This window comes from Engystomops pustulosus, unplaced genomic scaffold (genome assembly GCF_040894005.1).
Source record: "Engystomops pustulosus unplaced genomic scaffold, aEngPut4.maternal MAT_SCAFFOLD_450, whole genome shotgun sequence".
Classification (NCBI taxonomy): domain Eukaryota; kingdom Metazoa; phylum Chordata; class Amphibia; order Anura; family Leptodactylidae; genus Engystomops; species Engystomops pustulosus.
Genome location: NW_027285329.1, coordinates 1,662 through 22,732, shown reverse-complemented (window position 1 = coordinate 22,732; position 21,071 = coordinate 1,662). Strand labels below are relative to the sequence as shown.

Here is a 21,071-nt window from a genome sequence, read left to right as displayed (position 1 = left end):
CACACGTGGAGGAGGAGGAGGAGTCACCACACACACACGAGGAGGAGGAGTCACCACACACACACACACACACACAGGAGGAGGAGGAGTCACCACACACACACACAGGAGGAGGAGGAGTCACCACACACACACACACACACGTGGAGGAGGAGGAGGAGTCACCACACACACACGAGGAGGAGGAGTCACCACACACACGAGGAGGAGGAGTCACCACACACACAATCACACACAGACACACACGGGAAGAGGAGGAGCCTCGACACACACACACACGGGAAGAGGAGGAGCCTCGACACACACACACACGGGAAGAGGAGGAGCCTCGACACACACACACGCACACGGGAAGAGGAGGAGCCACGACACACACACACGGGAAGAGGAGGAGCCACGACACACACACGGGAAGAGGAGGAGCCTCGACACACACACCCACGGGAAGAGGAGGAGCCTCGACACACACACACGGGAAGAGGAGGAGCCTCGACACACACACACGGGAAGAGGAGGAGCCTCGACACACACACACGGGAAGAGGAGGAGCCTCGACACACACACACGGGAAGAGGAGGAGCCTCGACACACACACACGGGAAGAGGAGGAGCCTCGACACACACACACACACACGGGAAGAGGAGGAGCCTCGACACACACACACACACACACGGGAAGAGGAGGAGCCTCGACACACACACACACACACACACACGGGAAGAGGAGGAGCCTCGACACACACACACACACGGGAAGAGGAGGAGCCTCGACACACACACACACACGGGAAGAGGAGGAGCCTCAACACACACACACGGGAAGAGGAGGAGCCTCGACACACACACACACACACGGGAAGAGGAGGAGCCTCGACACACACACACACACACGGGAAGAGGAGGAGCCTCGACACACACACACACACACGGGAAGAGGAGGAGCCTCGACACACACACACACACACGGGAAGAGGAGGAGCCTCGACACACACACACACGGGAAGAGGAGGAGCCTCGACACACACACACACACACACGGGAAGAGGAGGAGCCTCGACACACACACACACACACACGGGAAGAGGAGGAGCCTCGACACACACACACACGGGAAGAGGATGAGCCTCGACACACACACACACACACGGGAAGAGGAGGAGCCTCGACACACACACACACACACGGGAAGAGGAGGAGCCTCGACACACACACACACACACGGGAAGAGGAGGAGCCTCGACACACACACACACACACGGGAAGAGGAGGAGCCTGGACACACACACACACACACACACACACACACGGGAAGAGGAGGAGCCTCGACACAGACACACACACGGGAAGAGGAGGAGCCTCGACACAGACACACACACGGGAAGAGGAGGAGCCTCGACACACACACACACGGGAAGAGGAGGAGCCTCGACACACACACACACGGGAAGAGGAGGAGCCTCGACACACACACACACACACACGGGAAGAGGAGGAGCCTCGACACACACACACACACACACGGGAAGAGGAGGAGCCTCGACACACACACACACACACACACACACACACACACACACGGGAAGAGGAGGAGCCTCGACACACACACACACGGGAAGAGGAGGAGCCTCGACACACACACACACACACACACACGGGAAGAGGAGGAGCCTCGACACACACACACACACGGGAAGAGGAGGAGCCTCGACACACACACACACGGGAAGAGGAGGAGCCTCGACACACACACACACACACACGGGAAGAGGAGGAGCCTCGACACACACACACACACACGGGAAGAGGAGGAGCCTCGACACACACACACACACGGGAAGAGGAGGAGCCTCGACACACACACACACACACACACGGGAAGAGGAGGAGCCTCGACACACACACACACACACACGGGAAGAGGAGGAGCCTCGACACATACACACACACGGGAAGAGGAGGAGCCTCGACACACACACACACACACACGGGAAGAGGAGGAGCCTCGACACACACACACACACACACGGGAAGAGGAGGAGCCTCGACACACACACACACACGGGAAGAGGAGGAGCCTCGACACACACACACACGGGAAGAGGAGGAGCCTCGACACACACACACACACGGGAAGAGGAGGAGCCTCGACACACACACACACACACACACGGGAAGAGGAGGAGCCTCGACACACACACACAGACACACACGGGAAGAGGAGGAGCCTCGACACACACACACACACACGGGAAGAGGAGGAGCCTCGACACACACACACACACACACGGGAAGAGGAGGAGCCTCGACACACACACACACACACGGGAAGAGGAGGAGCCTCGACACACACACACACACACGGGAAGAGGAGGAGCCTCGACACACACACACACACACGGGAAGAGGAGGAGCCTCGACACACACACACACACACGGGAAGAGGAGGAGCCTCGACACACACACACACACACGGGAAGAGGAGGAGCCTCGACACACACACACACACACGGGAAGAGGAGGAGCCTCGACACACACACACACACACGGGAAGAGGAGGAGCCTCGACACACACACACACACACGGGAAGAGGAGGAGCCTCGACACACACACACACACACGGGAAGAGGAGGAGCCTCGACACACACACACACACACGGGAAGAGGAGGAGCCTCGACACACACACACACACACGGGAAGAGGAGGAGCCTCGACACACACACACACACACGGGAAGAGGAGGAGCCTCGACACACACACACACACACGGGAAGAGGAGGAGCCTCGACACACACACACACACGGGAAGAGGAGGAGCCTCGACACACACACACACACGGGAAGAGGAGGAGCCTCGACACACACACACACACGGGAAGAGGAGGAGCCTCGACACACACACACACACGGGAAGAGGAGGAGCCTCGACACACACACACACACGGGAAGAGGAGGAGCCTCGACACACACACACACGGGAAGAGGAGGAGCCTCGACACACACACACACACACGGGAAGAGGAGGAGCCTCGACACACACACACACACACACACGGGAAGAGGAGGAGCCTCGACACACACACACACACGGGAAGAGGAGGAGCCTCGACACACACACACACACACACACGGGAAGAGGAGGAGCCTCGACACACACACACACACACACGGGAAGAGGAGGAGCCTCGACACACACACACACGGGAAGAGGAGGAGCCTCGACACACACACACACACACACACGGGAAGAGGAGGAGCCTCGACACACACACACACACGGGAAGAGGAGGAGCCTCGACACACACACACACACACACACACGGGAAGAGGAGGAGCCTCGACACACACACACACACGGGAAGAGGAGGAGCCTCGACACACACACACACACGGGAAGAGGAGGAGCCTCGACACACACACACACGGGAAGAGGAGGAGCCTCGACACACACACACACACACACGGGAAGAGGAGGAGCCTCGACACACACACACACACACACGGGAAGAGGAGGAGCCTCGACACACACACACACGGGAAGAGGAGGAGCCTCGACACACACACACACACACGGGAAGAGGAGGAGCCTCGACACACACACACACGGGAAGAGGATGAGCCTCGACACACACACACACACACGGGAAGAGGAGGAGCCTCGACACACACACACACACACGGGAAGAGGAGGAGCCTCGACACACACACACACACACGGGAAGAGGAGGAGCCTCGACACAGACACACACACGGGAAGAGGAGGAGCCTCGACACACACACACACGGGAAGAGGAGGAGCCTCGACACACACACACACGGGAAGAGGAGGAGCCTCGACACACACACACACACACACGGGAAGAGGAGGAGCCTCGACACACACACACACACACACGGGAAGAGGAGGAGCCTCGACACACACACACACACGGGAAGAGGAGGAGCCTCGACACACACACACACACACGGGAAGAGGAGGAGCCTCGACACACACACACACACACACACGGGAAGAGGAGGAGCCTCGACACACACACACACGGGAAGAGGAGGAGCCTCGACACACACACACACACACACACGGGAAGAGGAGGAGCCTCGACACACACACACACACACACACGGGAAGAGGAGGAGCCTCGACACACACACACACACACACACGGGAAGAGGAGGAGCCTCGACACACACACACACACACACACACACGGGAAGAGGAGGAGCCTCGACACACACACACACACACACACGGGAAGAGGAGGAGCCTCGACACACACACACACACACACACACACGGGAAGAGGAGGAGCCTCGACACACACACACACACACACACACACACACGGGAAGAGGAGGAGCCTCGACACACACACACACACACACACACACACGGGAAGAGGAGGAGCCTCGACACACACACACACACACACACACGGGAAGAGGAGGAGCCTCGACACACACACACACGGGAAGAGGAGGAGCCTCGACACACACACACACACACGGGAAGAGGAGGAGCCTCGACACACACACACGGGAAGAGGAGGAGCCTCGACACACACACACACACACACACACACGGGAAGAGGAGGAGCCTCGACACACACACACACACACACACACACACGGGAAGAGGAGGAGCCTCGACACACACACACACACACGGGAAGAGGAGGAGCCTCGACACACACACACACACGGGAAGAGGAGGAGCCTCGACACACACACGGGAAGAGGAGGAGCCTCGACACACACACACACACGGGAAGAGGAGGAGCCTCGACACACACAGCAGTGAGGTCTGCACAGAACACAGCAGTGTGAGGTCTGATTACACATCTCTCCAGGGACAGTACATAACACTGGCTGCACAGAGCACAGCAGTGTGAGGTCTGATTACACATCTCTCCAGGGACAATACACAGCACTGGCTGCAGAGAGCACAGAGCACAGCAGTGTATGGTCTGATTACATATCTCTCCAGGGACAATACACAGCACTGGTTGCAGAGAGCACAGAGCACAGCAGTGTATGGTCTGATTACATATCTCTCCAGGGACTAATGGATGGCAGAAGATGGTAGGAGATGGTGAACCACTGTTATCTTTTATTTTCCAGGAGTCAAAGGGCAAACTAAAGCCAACATGTGACCTTCCCTCAGAGATGGTGGAGAAACCTCAGAGGAACCCATTCCGAGTGATCAACGAGGGCCCAAGACCCGTCCCATGGAGACAGATGTGTGAGGAGCGGAAGAGGAGCTCTGAGGAGAGCGGTGAGGAAAAAACTGGTGAAGACCTGAAGAAGACTGACCAAGGCATGGGTGATGGTGACTGGAAGAAGAGCTCCGAGGTCAGGCCTGATGGTGACCGGATGAAGAGCTCCGAGGTCAGGCCTGATGGTGACCGGATGAAGAGCTCCGAGGTCAGGCCTGATGGTGACCGGATGAAGAGCTCCGAGGTCAGGCCTGATGGTGACCGGATGAAGAGCTCCGAGGTCAGGCCTGATGGTGACCGGATGAAGGGCTCCGAGGTCAGGCCTGATGGTGACCGGATGAAGGGCTCCGAGGTCAGGCCTGATGGTGACCAGAAGAAGAGCTCCGAGGTCAGGCCTGATGGTGACCAGAAGAAGAGCTCCGAGGTCAGGCCTGATGGTGACCGGATGAAGGGCTCCGAGGTCAGGCCTGATGGTGACCAGAAGAAGAGCTCCGGGGTCAGGCCTGATGGTGACCAGAAGAAGAGCTCCGAGGTCAGGCCTGATGGTGACCAGAAGAAGAGCTCCAGGGTCAGGCCTGATGGTGACCAGAAGAAGAGCTCCGAGGTCAGGCCTGATGGTGACCAGAAGAAGAGCTCCGGGGTCAGGCCTGATGGTGACCGGATGAAGGGCTCCGAGGTCAGGCCTGATGGTGACCAGAAGAAGAACTCCGGGGTCAGGCCTGATGGTGACCGGATGAAGAGCTCCGAGGTCAGGCCTGATGGTGACCGGAAGAAGAGCTCCGGGGTCAGGCCTGATGGTGACCGGATGAAGAGCTCCGAGGTCAGGCCTGATGGTGACCGGAAGAAGAGCTCCGAGGTCAGGCCTGATGGGGACCAGAAGAAGAGCTCCGGGGTCAGGCCTGATGGTGACCGGATGAAGGGCTCCGAGGTCAGGCCTGATGGTGACCAGAAGAAGAGCTCCGGGGTCAGGCCTGATGGTGACCAGAAGAAGAGCTCCGAGGTCAGGCCTGATGGTGACCGGATGAAGGGCTCCAAGGTCAGGCCTGATGGTGACCGGATGAAGGGCTCCGAGGTCAGGCCTGATGGTGACCGGATGAAGGGCTCCGAGGTCAGGACTGGAGACATTGTGGAGAGGACCCCAGAGGACACAACAAGGAGTTCAGAGGTTGTGAGGATGGATCCTCCCAGAAGTGGTGGACAGGCTGCAGCCCACCCTGCAGAAGCTTCATTCCAGGGGTGGAGAGAGAAGGAGCTGCCTGCCGGCCTCAAGATCAGACAGAAGGTGTCCCCGGGGGTCCCCAGGGTCCCATCCTTGGAAGAGGATGATGATGTTGTGTTTGTGAGCTCTCGGCCTGGAAACGAGGCCCCAAGGACATCAGGAGGAGGAGCACAAAGGACCATCACCTCATTCCCAGGCTTCACCGCCCAGACAGAGGGTCCGAGCTCAGCCACCCTGCACTCCACGCTCTCCACTCAGCTGCAGCAGAAGAAGGTGAGGAGCCCCCCATGCCATGGAGCTTAGAACAGTAGGACATCACCCATACTGGCCCCCCACCCCCTGCATGCCGTCTCTACTCTGGCCCCGCCCCCAGCATTCCGTCTCTTCTCTGGCCCCCCACCCCCTGCATTCCGTCTCTTCTCTGGCCCCCCACCCCCTGCATTCCGTCTCTTCTCTGGCCCCCCACCCCCTGCATTCCATCTCTTCTCTGGCCCTGCCCCCAGCATTCCATCTCTTCTCTGGCCTTGCCCCCAGCATTCCATCTCTTCTCTGGCCTTGCCCCCAGCATTCCGTCTCTTCTCTGGCCCGGCCCCCAGCATTCCGTCTCTTCTCTGGCCCCGCCCCCAGCATTCCGTCTCTTCTCTGGCCCCGCCCCCAGCATTCCGTCTCTTCTCTGGCCCCGCCCCCAGCATTCCATCTCTTCTCTGGCCCCGCCCCCAGCATTCCATCTCTTCTCTGGCCTTGCCCCCAGCATTCCATCTCTTCTCTGGCCCCGCCCCCAGCATTCCGTCTCTTCTCTGGCCTTGCCCCCAGCATTCCGTCTCTTCTCTGGCCCTGCCCCCAGCATTCCATCTCTTCTCTGGCCTTGCCCCCAGCATTCCATCTCTTCTCTGGCCTTGCCCCCAGCATTCCGTCTCTTCTCTGGCCTTGCCCCCAGCATTCCGTCTCTTCTCTGGCCCTGCCCCCAGCATTCCATCTCTTCTCTGGCCCTGCCCCCAGCATTCCATCTCTTCTCTGGCCCGGCCCCCAGCATTCCGTCTCTTCTCTGGCCCCGCCCCCAGCATTCCGTCTCTTCTCTGGCCCCGCCCCCAGCATTCCATCTCTTCTCTGGCCCCGCCCCCAGCATTCCATCTCTTCTCTGGCCTTGCCCCCAGCATTCCATCTCTTCTCTGGCCTTGCCCCCAGCATTCCGTCTCTTCTCTGGCCCGGCCCCCAGCATTCCGTCTCTTCTCTGGCCCGGCCCCCAGCATTCCGTCTCTTCTCTGGCCCGGCCCCCAGCATTCCGTCTGTTCTGTGGCCCGGCCCGGCCCCCAGCATTCCGTCTCTTCTCTGGCCCCCCACCCCCTGCATTCCGTCTCTTCTCTGGCCCCCCACCCCCTGCATGCCGTCTCTTCTCTGGCCCCCCACCCCCAGCATTCCGTCTCTTCTCTGGCCCCCCACCCCCAGCATTCCGTCTCTTCTCTGGCCCCCCCGCCCCCTGCATGCCGTCTCTTCTCTGGCCCCCCCGCCCCCTGCATGCCGTCTCTTCTCTGGCCCCCCGCCCCCTGCATGCCGTCTCTTCTCTGGCCCCCCGCCCCCTGCATGCCGTCTCTTCTCTGGCCCCCCGCCCCCTGCATGCCGTCTCTTCTCTGGCCCGGCCCCCAGCATTCCGTCTGTTCTCTGGCCCGGCCCCCAGCATTCCGTCTCTTCTCTGGCCCGGCCCCCAGCATTCCGTCTCTTCTCTGGCCCGGCCCCCAGCATTCCGTCTCTTCTCTGGCCCCCCGCCCCCTGCATGCCGTCTCTTCTCTGGCCCCCCGCCCCCTGCATGCCGTCTCTTCTCTGGCCCCCCGCCCCCTGCATGCCGTCTCTTCTCTGGCCCCCCGCCCCCTGCATTCCGTCTCTACTCTGGCCCCCCGCCCCCTGCATGCCGTCTCTACTCTGGCCCCCCGCCCCCTGCATGCCGTCTCTACTCTGGCCCCCCGCCCCCTGCATGCCGTCTCTACTCTGGCCCCCCGCCCCCTGCATGCCGTCTCTTCTCTGGCCCCCCGCCCCCTGCATGCCGTCTCTTCTCTGGCCCCCCGCCCCCTGCATGCCGTCTCTTCTCTGGCCCCCCGCCCCCTGCATGCCGTCTCTTCTCTGGCCCCCCGCCCCCTGCATGCCGTCTCTTCTCTGGCCCCCCGCCCCCTGCATGCCGTCTCTTCTCTGGCCCCCCGCCCCCTGCATGCCGTCTCTTCTCTGGCCCCCCGCCCCCGCATGCCGTCTCTTCTCTGGCCCCCCGCCCCCTGCATGCCGTCTCTTCTCTGGCCCCCCGCCCCCTGCATGCCGTCTCTTCTCTGGCCCCCCGCCCCCTGCATGCCGTCTCTTCTCTGGCCCCCTGCATGCCGTCTCTTCTCTGGCCCCCCGCCCCCTGCATGCCGTCTCTTCTCTGGCCCCCCGCCCCCTGCATGCCGCTTTTTGCTGCCATGACGTCTTCTCTGATCCCGCCCACCTGTGCTGCAGACTACTCTGGCATCCGTAAACCTGAAGGCGTTGCCAGATGGAGGAGAGCGGCTCCGGAGACAAGTGCAGGAGCTGGAGGATGCACTGGGGGCGATGGCTCTGACTCCTGCAGCTGCTGAACCCCAAACAGGTAGAGGAAAGGGGGCGCCCGGGGGAAGGATATTGGAACCGGGGCTGGCGGTGGGAGGGCGGTGCCGGGTTTAGATGTGGAGTTTATTCCTCCTGTGTCCTCTCAGGTTCTATAGGTCCAAAGGTCCCACTTGTTCCTGTCCGGCCCCCCGGCAGCGGTGGCCCCCCAGAGGGCAGTCGGGGGGTGAAGCCTCTCAGTTTCCATGAGCTTCCTCCCAGCACTATGGGCCTGCAAGGGTTAACGCTGAGCCAGAACCTGAGCAGTCTGTATGGAGGTGAGCACTGGGGTGGGGGGTGCCCGGCGGCCCCTCGGGTGGTTCTGACCCCTGTGTTGCCCCCGCAGTGGTCCCGCAGTTTCAGAGTCTGTACGGCGGGAGGATGACGGAGGAGCGGCTCTACGCTGTGAGGAACGCCACCAGCGAGGCCATCGATCACCTGCACAAGAGCCTGGACTCCTGCCCGGGGCCCGAGGACATGGCCCAGGACCCCCGAGGGCTGAAGGTGACCCTACTGCCCCTGCCCTAGACCCTACTGCCCCGGTGACCCCTCACATCATCATCTGTGTCATGTGACTGCTTTATCTCCCAGGTCCCGCTGCTCCTGCACCAGAAACAAGGCCTGGCCTGGCTGCAGTGGAGGGAGGCGCAGCGCCCCCAGGGGGGGATCCTGGGTAACTACTTCCCTTCCTACTTCTCTACAATATTCTGCTGCTTGTCCTGGCGCTGCTGCCGACCGCCCCGTGTGACGCCCCTGTGGCTTCTCTCAGCCGCCCCCCAGTGTGACGCCCCTGTGGCTTCTCTCAGCCGCCCCCCGTGTGACGCCCCTGTGGCTTCTCTCAGCCGCCCCCCCGTGTGACGCCCCTGTGGCTTCTCTCAGCTGCCCCCCCGTGTGACGCCCCTGTGGCTTCTCTCAGCCGCCCCCCGTGTGACGCCCCTGTGGCTTCTCTCAGCCGCCCCCCCCCCCCCGTGTGACGCCCCTGTGGCTTCTCTCAGCCGCCCCCCCCCCCCCGTGTGACGCCCCTGTGGCTTCTCTCAGCCGCCCCCCCCCCCCGTGTGACGCCCCTGTGGCTTCTCTCAGCTGCCCCCCGTGTGACGCCCCTGTGGCTTCTCTCAGCCGCCCCCCGTGTGACGCCCCTGTGGCTTCTCTCAGCCGCCCCCCGTGTGACGCCCCTGTGGCTTCTCTCAGCCGCCCCCCGTGTGACGCCCCTGTGGCTTCTCTCAGCCGCCCCCCGTGTGACGCCCCTGTGGCTTCTCTCAGCCGCCCCCCGTGTGACGCCCCTGTGGCTTCTCTCAGCCGCCCCCCGTGTGACGCCCCTGTGGCTTCTCTCAGCCGCCCCCCCGTGTGAAGCCCCTGTGGCTTCTCTCAGCCGCCCCCCCGTGTGACGCCCCTGTGGCTTCTCTCAGCCGCCCCCCCGTGTGACGCCCCTGTGGCTTCTCTCAGCCGCCCCCCAGTGTGACGCCCCTGTGGCTTCTCTCAGCCGCCCCCGTGTGACGCCCCTGTGGCTTCTCTCAGCCGCCCCCCCGTGTGACGCCCCTGTGGCTTCTCTCAGCCGCCCCCCGTGTGACGCCCCTGTGGCTTCTCTCAGCCGCCCCCCAGTGTGACGCCCCTGTGGCTTCTCTCAGCCGCCCCCGTGTCTTCTCTCTCGGCAGCGGATGACATGGGGCTGGGGAAGACGCTGACCATGATCGCCCTCATCCTGAGCCAGAAACAGCGGCAGAAGGTGGAGAAGACGGAGGAGAAGCGTCTGGAGTCCTGGATCTCCAGGACCGGTGGGTGAGCGCTTGGCGGCCGCTCTATAATGCCACGGCATGGTCACTGATCTTCACCTCTGCCCTCAGACTCCTCCCTGGTGGCCTCCCGTGGCACGCTCATCATCTGCCCCGCGTCACTCGTCCATCACTGGAAGAAGGAGGTGGAGAAGAGGGTGAGCGAGGGAAGACTGACCGTCTACCTGTACCACGGCGCCAACCGCGACAAGGACTGCCAGCGGTGAGTGCCCGGGGGGGGGGTAGTACCCTGCCGGGGGCACTGGAGGGGGGCATTATCCTGGTTGGGGGGGTAGTACTGCCCTGCCGGTGTGTCAGCGCAGCTTTGTCTCTGTGTGTCAGGATCGGGGCCCTCCAGTGCAGCAGCTTCGTCTCTGTGTGTCAGGGCCCTCCAGTGTAGCAGCTTCGTCTCTGTGTGTCAGGGCCCTCCAGTGCAGCAGCTTTGTCTCTGTGTGTCAGGATCGGGGGCCTCCAGTGCTGCAGCTTCGTCTCTGTGTGTCAGGATCGGGGCCCTCCAGTGCTGCAGCTTTGTCTGTGTGTGTCAGGGCCCTCCAGTGCTGCAGCTTCGTCTCTGTGTGTCAGGGTCAGGGCCCTCCAGTGCTGCAGCTTTGTCTGTGTGTGTCAGGGCCCTCCAGTGCAGCAGCTTTGTCTCTGTGTGTCAGAATCGGGGCCCTCCAGTGCAGCAGTTTCGTCTGTGTGTGTCAGGATCGGGGCCCTCCAGTGCTGCAGCTTTGTCTGTGTGTGTCAGGGCCCTCCAGTGCTGCAGCTTCGTCTCTGTGTGTCAGGGTCAGGGCCCTCCAGTGCTGCAGCTTTGTCTGTGTGTGTCAGGGCCCTCCAGTGCAGCAGCTTTGTCTCTGTGTGTCAGGATCGGGCCCTCCAGTGCCGCAGCTTCGTCTCTGTGTGTCAGGATCAGGGCCCTCCAGTGCAGCAGTTTCGTCTCTGTGTGTCAGTATCTCTGGGGTCTCCTGCAGGTTGGCGCAGTATGACATCGTGGTGACCACCTACAGCCTTGTTTCCAAGGAGATCCCGGCCAAGAAGGAGGAGGGGGACGCCCCGGCCCAGGACCAGGACCTGGAGGTGAGTGACCCCCCCCCCCCCCCCGGAGCTGTCTCCCAGCATGCAACGCAGTGTGGTGACCCGGTGTCCTCTCTCTAGGACCGGGCGGCCTCCTCGCCTCTGCTACGTGTGGCCTGGGCTCGCATTATCCTGGACGAGGCGCACAACATCAAGAACCCCAAAGTGCAGACGTCCATCGCTGTGTGCAAGCTGAGAGCCGGAGCCCGCTGGGCCGTGACAGGGACCCCCATCCAGAACAACCTGCTGGACCTGTACTCCCTGCTGCGGTGAGTGCACCCACACATGGCTCATGTCACCGGGTCATGTGACCTCCAGGTTCACGTCCCGTCTCGCTCCGGCAGGTTCCTGCGATGTTCCCCCTTTGATGAGTACAAGCTGTGGAAGAGTCAGGTGGACAATGGGAGCCGCAAGGGCGGAGAGCGACTGACGATCCTGACCAAGAGCCTCCTGCTGCGGAGGACCAAGGAGCAGCTGGACCACAAGGGGCGCCCCCTGGTAATGCACCCGCACACCTGCCCCCTGCTACACCCACATATCATGTGACCCCCCGTGTGCCTGTGCCCCCAGGTGGAGCTCCCCCAGAGGAGATGTGAGCGCCATGAGCTGAAGCTTTCCTCCCAGGAGCAGGCCGTGTACGACGTCATATTCGCCCGCTCCAAGTGCGTCCTGGTGGTAGGGGCAGATCCTGGGGCGGGGGGGGCAGTGGTATGAGGGTCCGGGGCTTCTCTCCTCACCGCGTCTACTCATCCCCTCAGATCAACGCTGCAGAATTACCTGAAGAGACACGAGGGAGGAGCCCCCTCAGCACCCAGACCCGCAGACAATCCCTTCGATAGAGGTAGGTCCCACACCCCAGGGGTCCTGTGACTCTCCTCCTCTCTCCCCGCCCCTCGCTGGGGTCCTGTGACTCTCCTCCTCCTCTCTTTTCGCCCCTCGCTGGGGTCCTGTGACTCTCCTCCTCCTCTCTTTTCGCCCCTCGCTGGGGTCCTGTGACTCTCCTCCTCTCTCCCCGCCCCTCGCTGGGGTCCTGTGACTCTCCTCCTCCTCCTCTCTCCCCGCCCCTCGTTGGGGTCCTGTGACTCTCCTCCTCTTCTCTCCCCGCCCCTCACTGGGGTCCTGTGACTCTCCTCCTCCTCTCTCCCCGCCCCTCGCTGGGGTCCTGTGACTCTCCTCCTCCTCTTCTCTCCCCGCCCCTCGCTGGGGTCCTGTGACTCTCCTCCTCCTCTCTCTCCGCCCCTCGCTGGGGTCCTGTGACTCTCCTCCTCCTCTTCTCTCCCCGCCCCTCGCTGGGGTCCTGTGACTCTCCTCCTCCTCTTCTCTCCCCGCCCCTCGCTGGGGTCCTGTGACTCTCCTCCTCCTCCTCCTCTCTCCCCGCCCCTCGCTGGGGTCCTGTGACTCTCCTCCTCCTCCTCCTCTCTCCCCGCCCCTCGCTGGGGTCCTGTGACTCTCCTCCTCCTCCTCCTCTCTCCCCGCCCCTCGCTGGGGTCCTGTGACTCTCCTCCTCCTCCTCCTCCTCCTCCTCTCTCCCCGCCCCTCGCTGGGGTCCTGTGACTCTCCTCCTCCTCCTCCTCTCTCCCCGCCCCTCGCTGGGGTCCTGTGACTCTCCTCCTCCTCCTCCTCTCTCCCCGCCCCTCGCTGGGGTCCTGTGACTCTCCTCCTTCTCCTCCTCTCTCCCCACCCCTCGCTGGGGTCCTGTGACTCTCCTTCTCCTCCTCTCTCCCCGCCCCTCGCTGGGGTCCTGTGACTCTCCTCCTTCCTCCTGGCAGTGGCTCGGGAGTTCGGCTCCAGTCCGGGTGATGTTTCGGCTCCGGCGCAGGGATCCAGCACCGTCCACATCCTGTCGCTTCTGCTGCGCCTGCGCCAGTGCTGCTGCCACTTATCTCTGCTCAAGACGGTGAGTGCCGGGGGTAGGTGGCTGCCCCAGAATCCTGCCCTCCCCACTGGTCGGTTACGTGACTCCTTGTCTCATCCCCCAGACCCTGGACCAGCTGGAGCTGAAGAATGAGGGTCTGACCCTGACCCTGGAGGAGCAGCTCAATGCCCTGACCCTGTGTGACCTCCAGACCTCCGACCCCAAGTCCACAGTCTCTTTAAACGGAACCAACTTCCAGGCAGAACTGTTTGAGAGCGACAGCGGGAGCACTAAGGTGAGGAGACCTGGAGACTTGTGGAGTCACCGGGGGGGGGGGGGGGGGGCGTGACTACTGAGGTACTGAGGTCGGGGGTCAAGCACAGGAAGGGTCTGGATGTGGTCACCATATTCCTGTCTCCTCTCTCTAGGTCGATGCTCTTCTCTCCGAACTGAAAAGCATAACCTCCAGCTCCGTCCCCCAGAAGAGGTGAGAGGTCATTGCCGCCCCGGGGGTTATAGGACTCCTGCGCGTATCCTATGTCCCCGCCCTCCGTCATATCCATAGGGTTAGTGGATCAGAGACGTCCCCGGTCTATGGGGGGCGCAGATCCTATTCCTGCCACGATTCGTGCTGCTCATGGACATCGGCACCGACTCCAGAGCCAGAAACGCGTCCTCCTGGGAAAGTAAAGGGGAGATTCTGCTGCGTGGACCAGAACTGCGGTTCTGAGGTTCTAGCTGTGGCTATAAGGCATCATCGAGGAGGGAGCGGAGGGATGTACTGACCACACGGGTCATCGCTGGGCCCCGTGACCGCACGGGTCATCGCTGGGCCCCGTGACCACATACATGGAAGTCTTTCCCGTTGAGGTCAATGCGGCTGTTTCTTAGACAAAAGGAACCTTTCAGGGGCCGTTTATACATAAATAACAGTCATGTGCCAGACACATCTATCATGCAGGGGGCTGGGAAAGCTGGGTTGTAGCCCGGCTGTAATGGCGGCCATGTTTCCTGTTCTCAGCGTCATCGTGTCGCAGTGGACCAGCATGCTGAAGATTGTGGCCGTCCATCTGAAACGCATGGGCATCTCTTATGCCACCATCGATGGTTCCATCAATCCGAAGCTGCGGATGGACGTGGTGGAAGAGTTCAATAACAACCCCCGGGGGCCGCAGGTAGGAGGCTCCCAGCATGCACTGGGGTGGACATGTGACAGGGATCGGGGTCCTCTAACGACATCTCTGTGCAGGTCATGCTGGTCTCGCTCTGTGCCGGAGGTGTGGGCCTGAACCTGATTGGTGGAAACCATCTCTTCCTGATGGACATGCACTGGTAGGTGATCGGGTGCGGGGGAGGGGTCTGTGCGGAGCGTGTAGCCTCATACGTTGTATTATAGGAATCCGGCACTGGAGGATCAGGCCTGTGACCGCATCTACCGGGTGGGACAGCGCAAGGACGTGGTGATACACAGGTGAGACCTAACAATTCCGGAACGTGTACACGGGTCGCTCTCCTGTATGCCGGCTCCTGAGGTGTTCTGCCACACTCTTCTCTGCAGACTCTACTATACCACTCTTCTCTCTGGAGGCGCTTGCTCGTATCGTGCCGCGCTCTTCTCTCTGGAGGCGCTTGCTCGTATCGTGCCGCGCTCTTCTCTCTGGAGGCGCTTGCTCGTATCGTGCCGCGCTCTTCTCTCTGGAGGCGCTTGCTCGTATCGTGCCGCGCTCTTCTCTCTGGAGGCTCTTGCTCGTATCGTGCCGCACTCTTCTCTCTGGAGGCGGTTGCTCGTATCGTGCCGCACTGTCTTCTCTCCGGCGGCGGTTGCTCGTATCGTGCCGCACTCTTCTCTCTGGAGGCGCTTGCTCGTATCGTGCCGCGCTCTTCTCTCTGGAGGCTCTTGCTCGTATCGTGCCGCGCTCTTCTCTCTGGAGGCTCTTGCTCGTATCGTGCCGCACTCTTCTCTCTGGAGGCGCTTGCTCGTATCGTGCCGCACTGTCTTCTCTCCGGCGGCGGTTGCTCGTATCGTGCCGCACTCTTCTCTCTGGAGGCGCTTGCTCGTATCGTGCCGCACTCTTCTCTCTGGAGGCGCTTGCTCGTATCATGCCGCACTCTTCTCTCTGGAGGCGCTTGCTCGTATCGTGCCGCACTCTTCTCTCTGGAGGCGCTTGTTCGTATCTTGCCGCGCTCTTCTCTCTGGAGGCGCTTGTTCGTATCTTGCCGCGCTCTTCTCTCTGGAGGCTCTTGCTCATATCGTGCCGCACTCTTCTCTCTGGAGGCGCTTGCTCGTATGTTGCCGCGCTCTTCTCTCTGGAGGCGCTTGCCCGTATCGTGCCGCGCTCTTCTCTCTGGAGGCTCTTGCTCGTATCGTGCCGCACTCTTCTCTCTGGAGGCGCTTGCTCGTATCGTGCCGCACTCTCTTCTCTCTGGAGGCGCTTGCTCTTATTGTGCCGCACTCTCTTCTCTCTGGAGGCGCTTGCTCGTATTGTGCCGCACTCTCTTCTCTCTTCTCTCTGGTGGCGCTTGCTCGTATTGTGCCGCACTCTCTTCTCTCTGGAGGCGCTTGCTCGTATCGTGCCGCGCTCTTCTCTCTGGAGGCGCTTGCTCGTATCGTGCCGCACTCTCTTCTCTCTGGCGGCGCTTGCTCGTATCGTGCCGCACTCTCTTCTCTCTGGAGGCGCTTGCTCGTATCGTGCCGCACTCTCTTCTCTCTGGAGGCGCTTGCTCTTATTGTGCCGCACTCTCTTCTCTCTGGAGGCGCTTGCTCGTATTGTGCCGCACTCTCTTCTCTCTTCTCTCTGGTGGCGCTTGCTCGTATTGTGCCGCACTCTCTTCTCTCTGGAGGCGCTTGCTCGTATCGTGCCGCACTCTTCTCTCTGGAGGCGCTTGCTCGTATCATGCCGCACTCTTCTCTCTGGAGGCGCTTGCTCGTATCGTGCCGCACTCTTCTCTCTGGAGGCGCTTGTTCGTATCTTGCCGCGCTCTTCTCTCTGGAGGCGCTTGTTCGTATCTTGCCGCGCTCTTCTCTCTGGAGGCTCTTGCTCATATCGTGCCGCACTCTTCTCTCTGGAGGCGCTTGCTCGTATGTTGCCGCGCTCTTCTCTCTGGAGGCGCTTGCCCGTATCGTGCCGCGCTCTTCTCTCTGGAGGCTCTTGCTCGTATCGTGCCGCACTCTTCTCTCTGGAGGCGCTTGCTCGTATCGTGCCGCACTGTCTTCTCTCCGGCGGCGCTTGCTCGTATCGTGCCGCACTCTCTTCTCTCTGGCGGCGCTTGCTCGTATCGTGCCGCACTCTCTTCTCTCTGGCGGCGCTTGCTCGTATCGTGCCGCACTCTCTTCTCTCTGGAGGCGCTTGCTCGTATCGTGCCGCACTCTCTTCTCTCTGGAGGCGCTTGCTCTTATTGTGCCGCACTCTCTTCTCTCTGGAGGCGCTTGCTCGTATTGTGCCGCACTCTCTTCTCTCTGGAGGCGCTTGCTCGTATCGTGCCGCGCTCTTCTCTCTGGAGGCGCTTGCTCGTATCGTGCCGCACTCTCTTCTCTCTGGCGGCGCTTGCTCGTATCGTGCCGCACTCTCTTCTCTCTGGAGGCGCTTGCTCGTATCGTGCCGCACTCTCTTCTCTCTGGAGGCGCTTGCTCTTATTGTGCCGCACTCTCTTCTCTCTGGAGGCGCTTGCTCGTATTGTGCCGCACTCTCTTCTCTCTTCTCTCTGGTGGCGCTTGCTCGTATTGTGCCGCACTCTCTTCTCTCTGGAGGCGCTTGCTCGTATCGTGCCGCACTCTTCTCTCTGGAGGCGCTTGCTCGTATCATGCCGCACTCTTCTCTCTGGAGGCGCTTGCTCGTATCGTGCCGCACTCTTCTCTCTGGAGGCGCTTGTTCGTATCTTGCCGCGCTCTTCTCTCTGGAGGCGCTTGTTCGTATCTTGCCGCGCTCTTCTCTCTGGAGGCTCTTGCTCATATCGTGCCGCACTCTTCTCTCTGGAGGCGCTTGCTCGTATGTTGCCGCGCTCTTCTCTCTGGAGGCGCTTGCCCGTATCGTGCCGCGCTCTTCTCTCTGGAGGCTCTTGCTCGTATCGTGCCGCACTCTTCTCTCTGGAGGCGCTTGCTCGTATCGTGCCGCACTGTCTTCTCTCCGGCGGCGCTTGCTCGTATCGTGCCGCACTCTCTTCTCTCCGGCGGCGCTTGCTCGTATCGTGCCGCACTCTCTTCTCTCTGGCGGCGCTTGCTCGTATCGTGCCGCACTCTCTTCTCTCTGGCGGCGCTTGCTCGTATCGTGCCGCACTCTCTTCTCTCTGGAGGCGCTTGCTCGTATCGTGCCGCACTCTCTTCTCTCTGGAGGCGCTTGCTCTTATTGTGCCGCACTCTCTTCTCTCTGGAGGCGCTTGCTCGTATTGTGCCGCACTCTCTTCTCTCTTCTCTCTGGTGGCGCTTGCTCGTATTGTGCCGCACTCTCTTCTCTCTGGAGGCGCTTGCTCGTATCGTGCCGCGCTCTTCTCTCTGGAGGCTCTTGCTCGTATCGTGCCGCACTCTTCTCTCTGGAGGCGCTTGCTCGCATCGTGCCGCACTGTCTTCTCTCCGGCGGCGCTTGCTCGTATCGTGCCGCACTCTCTTCTCTCTGGCGGCGCTTGCTCGTATTGTGCCGCACTCTCTTCTCTCTGGAGGCGCTTGCTCGTATCGTGCCGCACTCTCTTCTCTCTGGAGGCGCTTGTTCGTATCTTGCCGCGCTCTTCTCTCTGGAGGCGCTTGCTCGTATCGTGCCGCGCTCTTCTCTCTGGAGGCTCTTGCTCGTATCGTGCCGCACTCTTCTCTCTGGAGGCGCTTGCTCGTATCGTGCCGCGCTCTTCTCTCTGGAGGCGCTTGCTCGTATCGTGCCGCGCTCTTCTCTCTGGAGGCTCTTGCTCGTATCGTGCCGCACTGTCTTCTCTCCGGCGGCGCTTGCTCGTATCGTGCCGCACTCTCTTCTCTCTGGCGGCGCTTGCTCGTATCGTGCCGCACTCTCTTCTCTCTGGAGGCGCTTGCTCGTATCGTGCCGCACTCTCTTCTCTCTGGAGGTGCTTGCTCTTATTGTGCCGCACTCTCTTCTCTCTGGAGGCGCTTGCTCGTATTGTGCCGCACTCTCTTCTCTCTTCTCTCTGGAGGCGCTTGCTCGTATTGTGCCGCACTCTCTTCTCTCTGGTGGCGCTTGCTCGTATTGTGCCGCACTCTCTTCTCTCTGGAGGCGCTTGCTCGTATCGTGCCGCGCTCTTCTCTCTGGAGGCTCTTGCTCGTATCGTGCCGCGCTCTTCTCTCTGGAGGCGCTTGCTCGTATCGTGCCGCACTGTCTTCTCTCCGGCGGCGCTTGCTCGTATCGTGCCGCACTCTCTTCTCTCTGGCGGCGCTTGCTCGTATCGTGCCGCACTCTCTTCTCTCTGGAGGCGCTTGCTCGTATCGTGCCGCACTCTCTTCTCTCTGGAGGCGCTTGCTCTTATTGTGCCGCACTCTCTTCTCTCTGGAGGCGCTTGCTCGTATTGTGCCGCACTCTCTTCTCTCTTCTCTCTGGAGGCGCTTGCTCGTATTGTGCCGCACTCTCTTCTCTCTGGTGGCGCTTGCTCGTATTGTGCCGCACTCTCTTCTCTCTGGAGGCGCTTGCTCTTATTGTGCCGCACTCTCTTCTCTCTGGAGGCGCTTGCTCGTATTGTGCCGCACTCTCTTCTCTCTGGAGGCGCTTGCTCGTATCGTGCCGCACTCTCTTCTCTCTGGAGGCGCTTGCTCTTATTGTGCCGCACTCTCTTCTCTCTGGAGGCGCTTGCTCGTATCGTGGTGCACTCTCTTCTCTCTGGTGGCGCTTGCTCGTATCGTGGTGCACTCTCTTCTCTCTGGTGGCGCTTGCTCGTATCGTGCCGCACTCTCTTCTCTCTGGTGGCGCTTGCTCGTATCGTGCCGCACTCTCTTCTCTCTGGTGGCGCTTGCTCGTATCGTGCCGCACTCTCTTCTCTCTGGAGGCGCTTGCTCGTATCGTGCCGCACTCTCTTCTCTCTGGAGGCGCTTGCTCGTATCGTGCCGCACTCTCTTCTCTCTGGAGGCGCTTGCTCGTATCGTGCCGCACTCTATTCTCTCTGGTGGCGCTTGCTCGTATCGTGCCGCACTCTCTTCTCTCTGGAGGCGCTTGCTCGTATCGTGCCGCACTCTCTTCTCTCTGGAGGCGCTTGCTCGTATCGTGCCGCACTCTCTTCTCTCTGGAGGCGCTTGCTCGTATCGTGCCGCGCTCTTCTCTCTGGAGGCGCTTGCTCGTATCGCGCCGCGCTCTTCTCTCTGGAGGCGCTTGCTCGTATCGTGCCGCGCTCTTCTCTCTGGAGGCGCTTGCTCGTATCGTGCCGCGCTCTTCTCTCTGGAGGCGCTTGCTCGTATCGTGCCGCGCTCTTCTCTCTGGAGGCGCTTGCTCGTATCGTGCCGTGCTCTTCTCTCTGGAGGCGCTTGCTCGTATCGTGCCGCGCTCTTCTCTCTGGAGGCGCTTGCTCGTATCGTGCCGCACTCTTCTCTCTGGAGGCGCTTGCTCATGTAGTGCCGGCCTCTCCTTGCACTGATGGGATTGTGGTAATTCCTGATCTCGCTGCAGGTTTGTCTGTCAGGGGACGGTGGAGGAGAAGATCACTCAGCTGCAGGAGAAGAAAAAGGAATTGGCCAAGAAGGTTCTGACCGGCAATGGCAGCACCTTCACCAAGCTGACCCTGGCTGACCTGCGCCTGTTGTTCGGGGTGTAGGCGGAGTGACGGGTGTATTGGGGGAGGTGGCACTGAGAGAGCGGTTATTTATAATGTACAGTGTGTGAAGTTATTATGTGTGTAATAAAGATGTTTTATATACTCATCCTTCAATGGTGGCTCTGACTGCAAGTGGTGACCCCTAGGATACCTCTCTGACCTCTGAGTACCCACCTGACCCCAGGATGCTCATCTGACGCCTGTAAAACCCCCTGACCCCTGTATAATCCTTTGACTGTCGTCTAGTGTTGTGCACACAATGTATACAGGAATGATGCCGTATAACCCCCCTGACCCCCGGGTGCGCCCCCAGATGTCCTGCTCTTGTCCCTCAGACATCTTCATGTCATCGGCTGCTCCCACCCTCCGGGTCCTGATAAGGAAGTGACAGTAAGGACCTAATAGATTAATAGCAGGGACTGGACGAAGACTTGTCTACAAGAAAGCCGGACGCTCGTAAGGATAAAATCCCACCAGAGGGTGATGGAAGGACAACAGAAAAGGGCGACGGGACGGGGAAGGACAACAGAAGAGGGCGACGGGACGAGGGAGGACAACAGAAGAGGGCGGCGGGACGAGGAAGGACAACAGAAGAGGGCGGCGGGA

General features: G+C 61.2%; 1 protein-coding gene across 1 annotated transcript in view; it reads left to right on the top strand.

Annotated features, from left to right (window-relative positions):
* The window catches only part of LOC140111416 (transcription termination factor 2-like), a 40,811-nt gene extending 20,261 nt beyond the window's left edge, over positions 1-20,550 (top strand). The window contains exons 5-23 of the mRNA XM_072132376.1: positions 5,118-6,704; positions 8,910-9,039; positions 9,146-9,313; positions 9,382-9,539; positions 9,627-9,708; positions 10,688-10,807; positions 10,877-11,027; positions 11,776-11,881; positions 11,960-12,147; positions 12,223-12,376; positions 12,449-12,540; positions 12,637-12,719; positions 13,648-13,775; positions 13,858-14,028; positions 14,162-14,220; positions 14,755-14,908; positions 14,983-15,065; positions 15,130-15,204; positions 20,321-20,550. Of these exons, the coding sequence (XP_071988477.1) occupies positions 5,118-6,704; positions 8,910-9,039; positions 9,146-9,313; positions 9,382-9,539; positions 9,627-9,708; positions 10,688-10,807; positions 10,877-11,027; positions 11,776-11,881; positions 11,960-12,147; positions 12,223-12,376; positions 12,449-12,540; positions 12,637-12,719; positions 13,648-13,775; positions 13,858-14,028; positions 14,162-14,220; positions 14,755-14,908; positions 14,983-15,065; positions 15,130-15,204; positions 20,321-20,465 (3,834 nt within the window). The 3' untranslated portion in view covers positions 20,466-20,550. The remainder of the gene's footprint in view (positions 1-5,117; positions 6,705-8,909; positions 9,040-9,145; positions 9,314-9,381; positions 9,540-9,626; positions 9,709-10,687; positions 10,808-10,876; positions 11,028-11,775; positions 11,882-11,959; positions 12,148-12,222; positions 12,377-12,448; positions 12,541-12,636; positions 12,720-13,647; positions 13,776-13,857; positions 14,029-14,161; positions 14,221-14,754; positions 14,909-14,982; positions 15,066-15,129; positions 15,205-20,320) is intronic.
* The last annotated feature ends 521 nt before the right edge of the window (positions 20,551-21,071 follow it).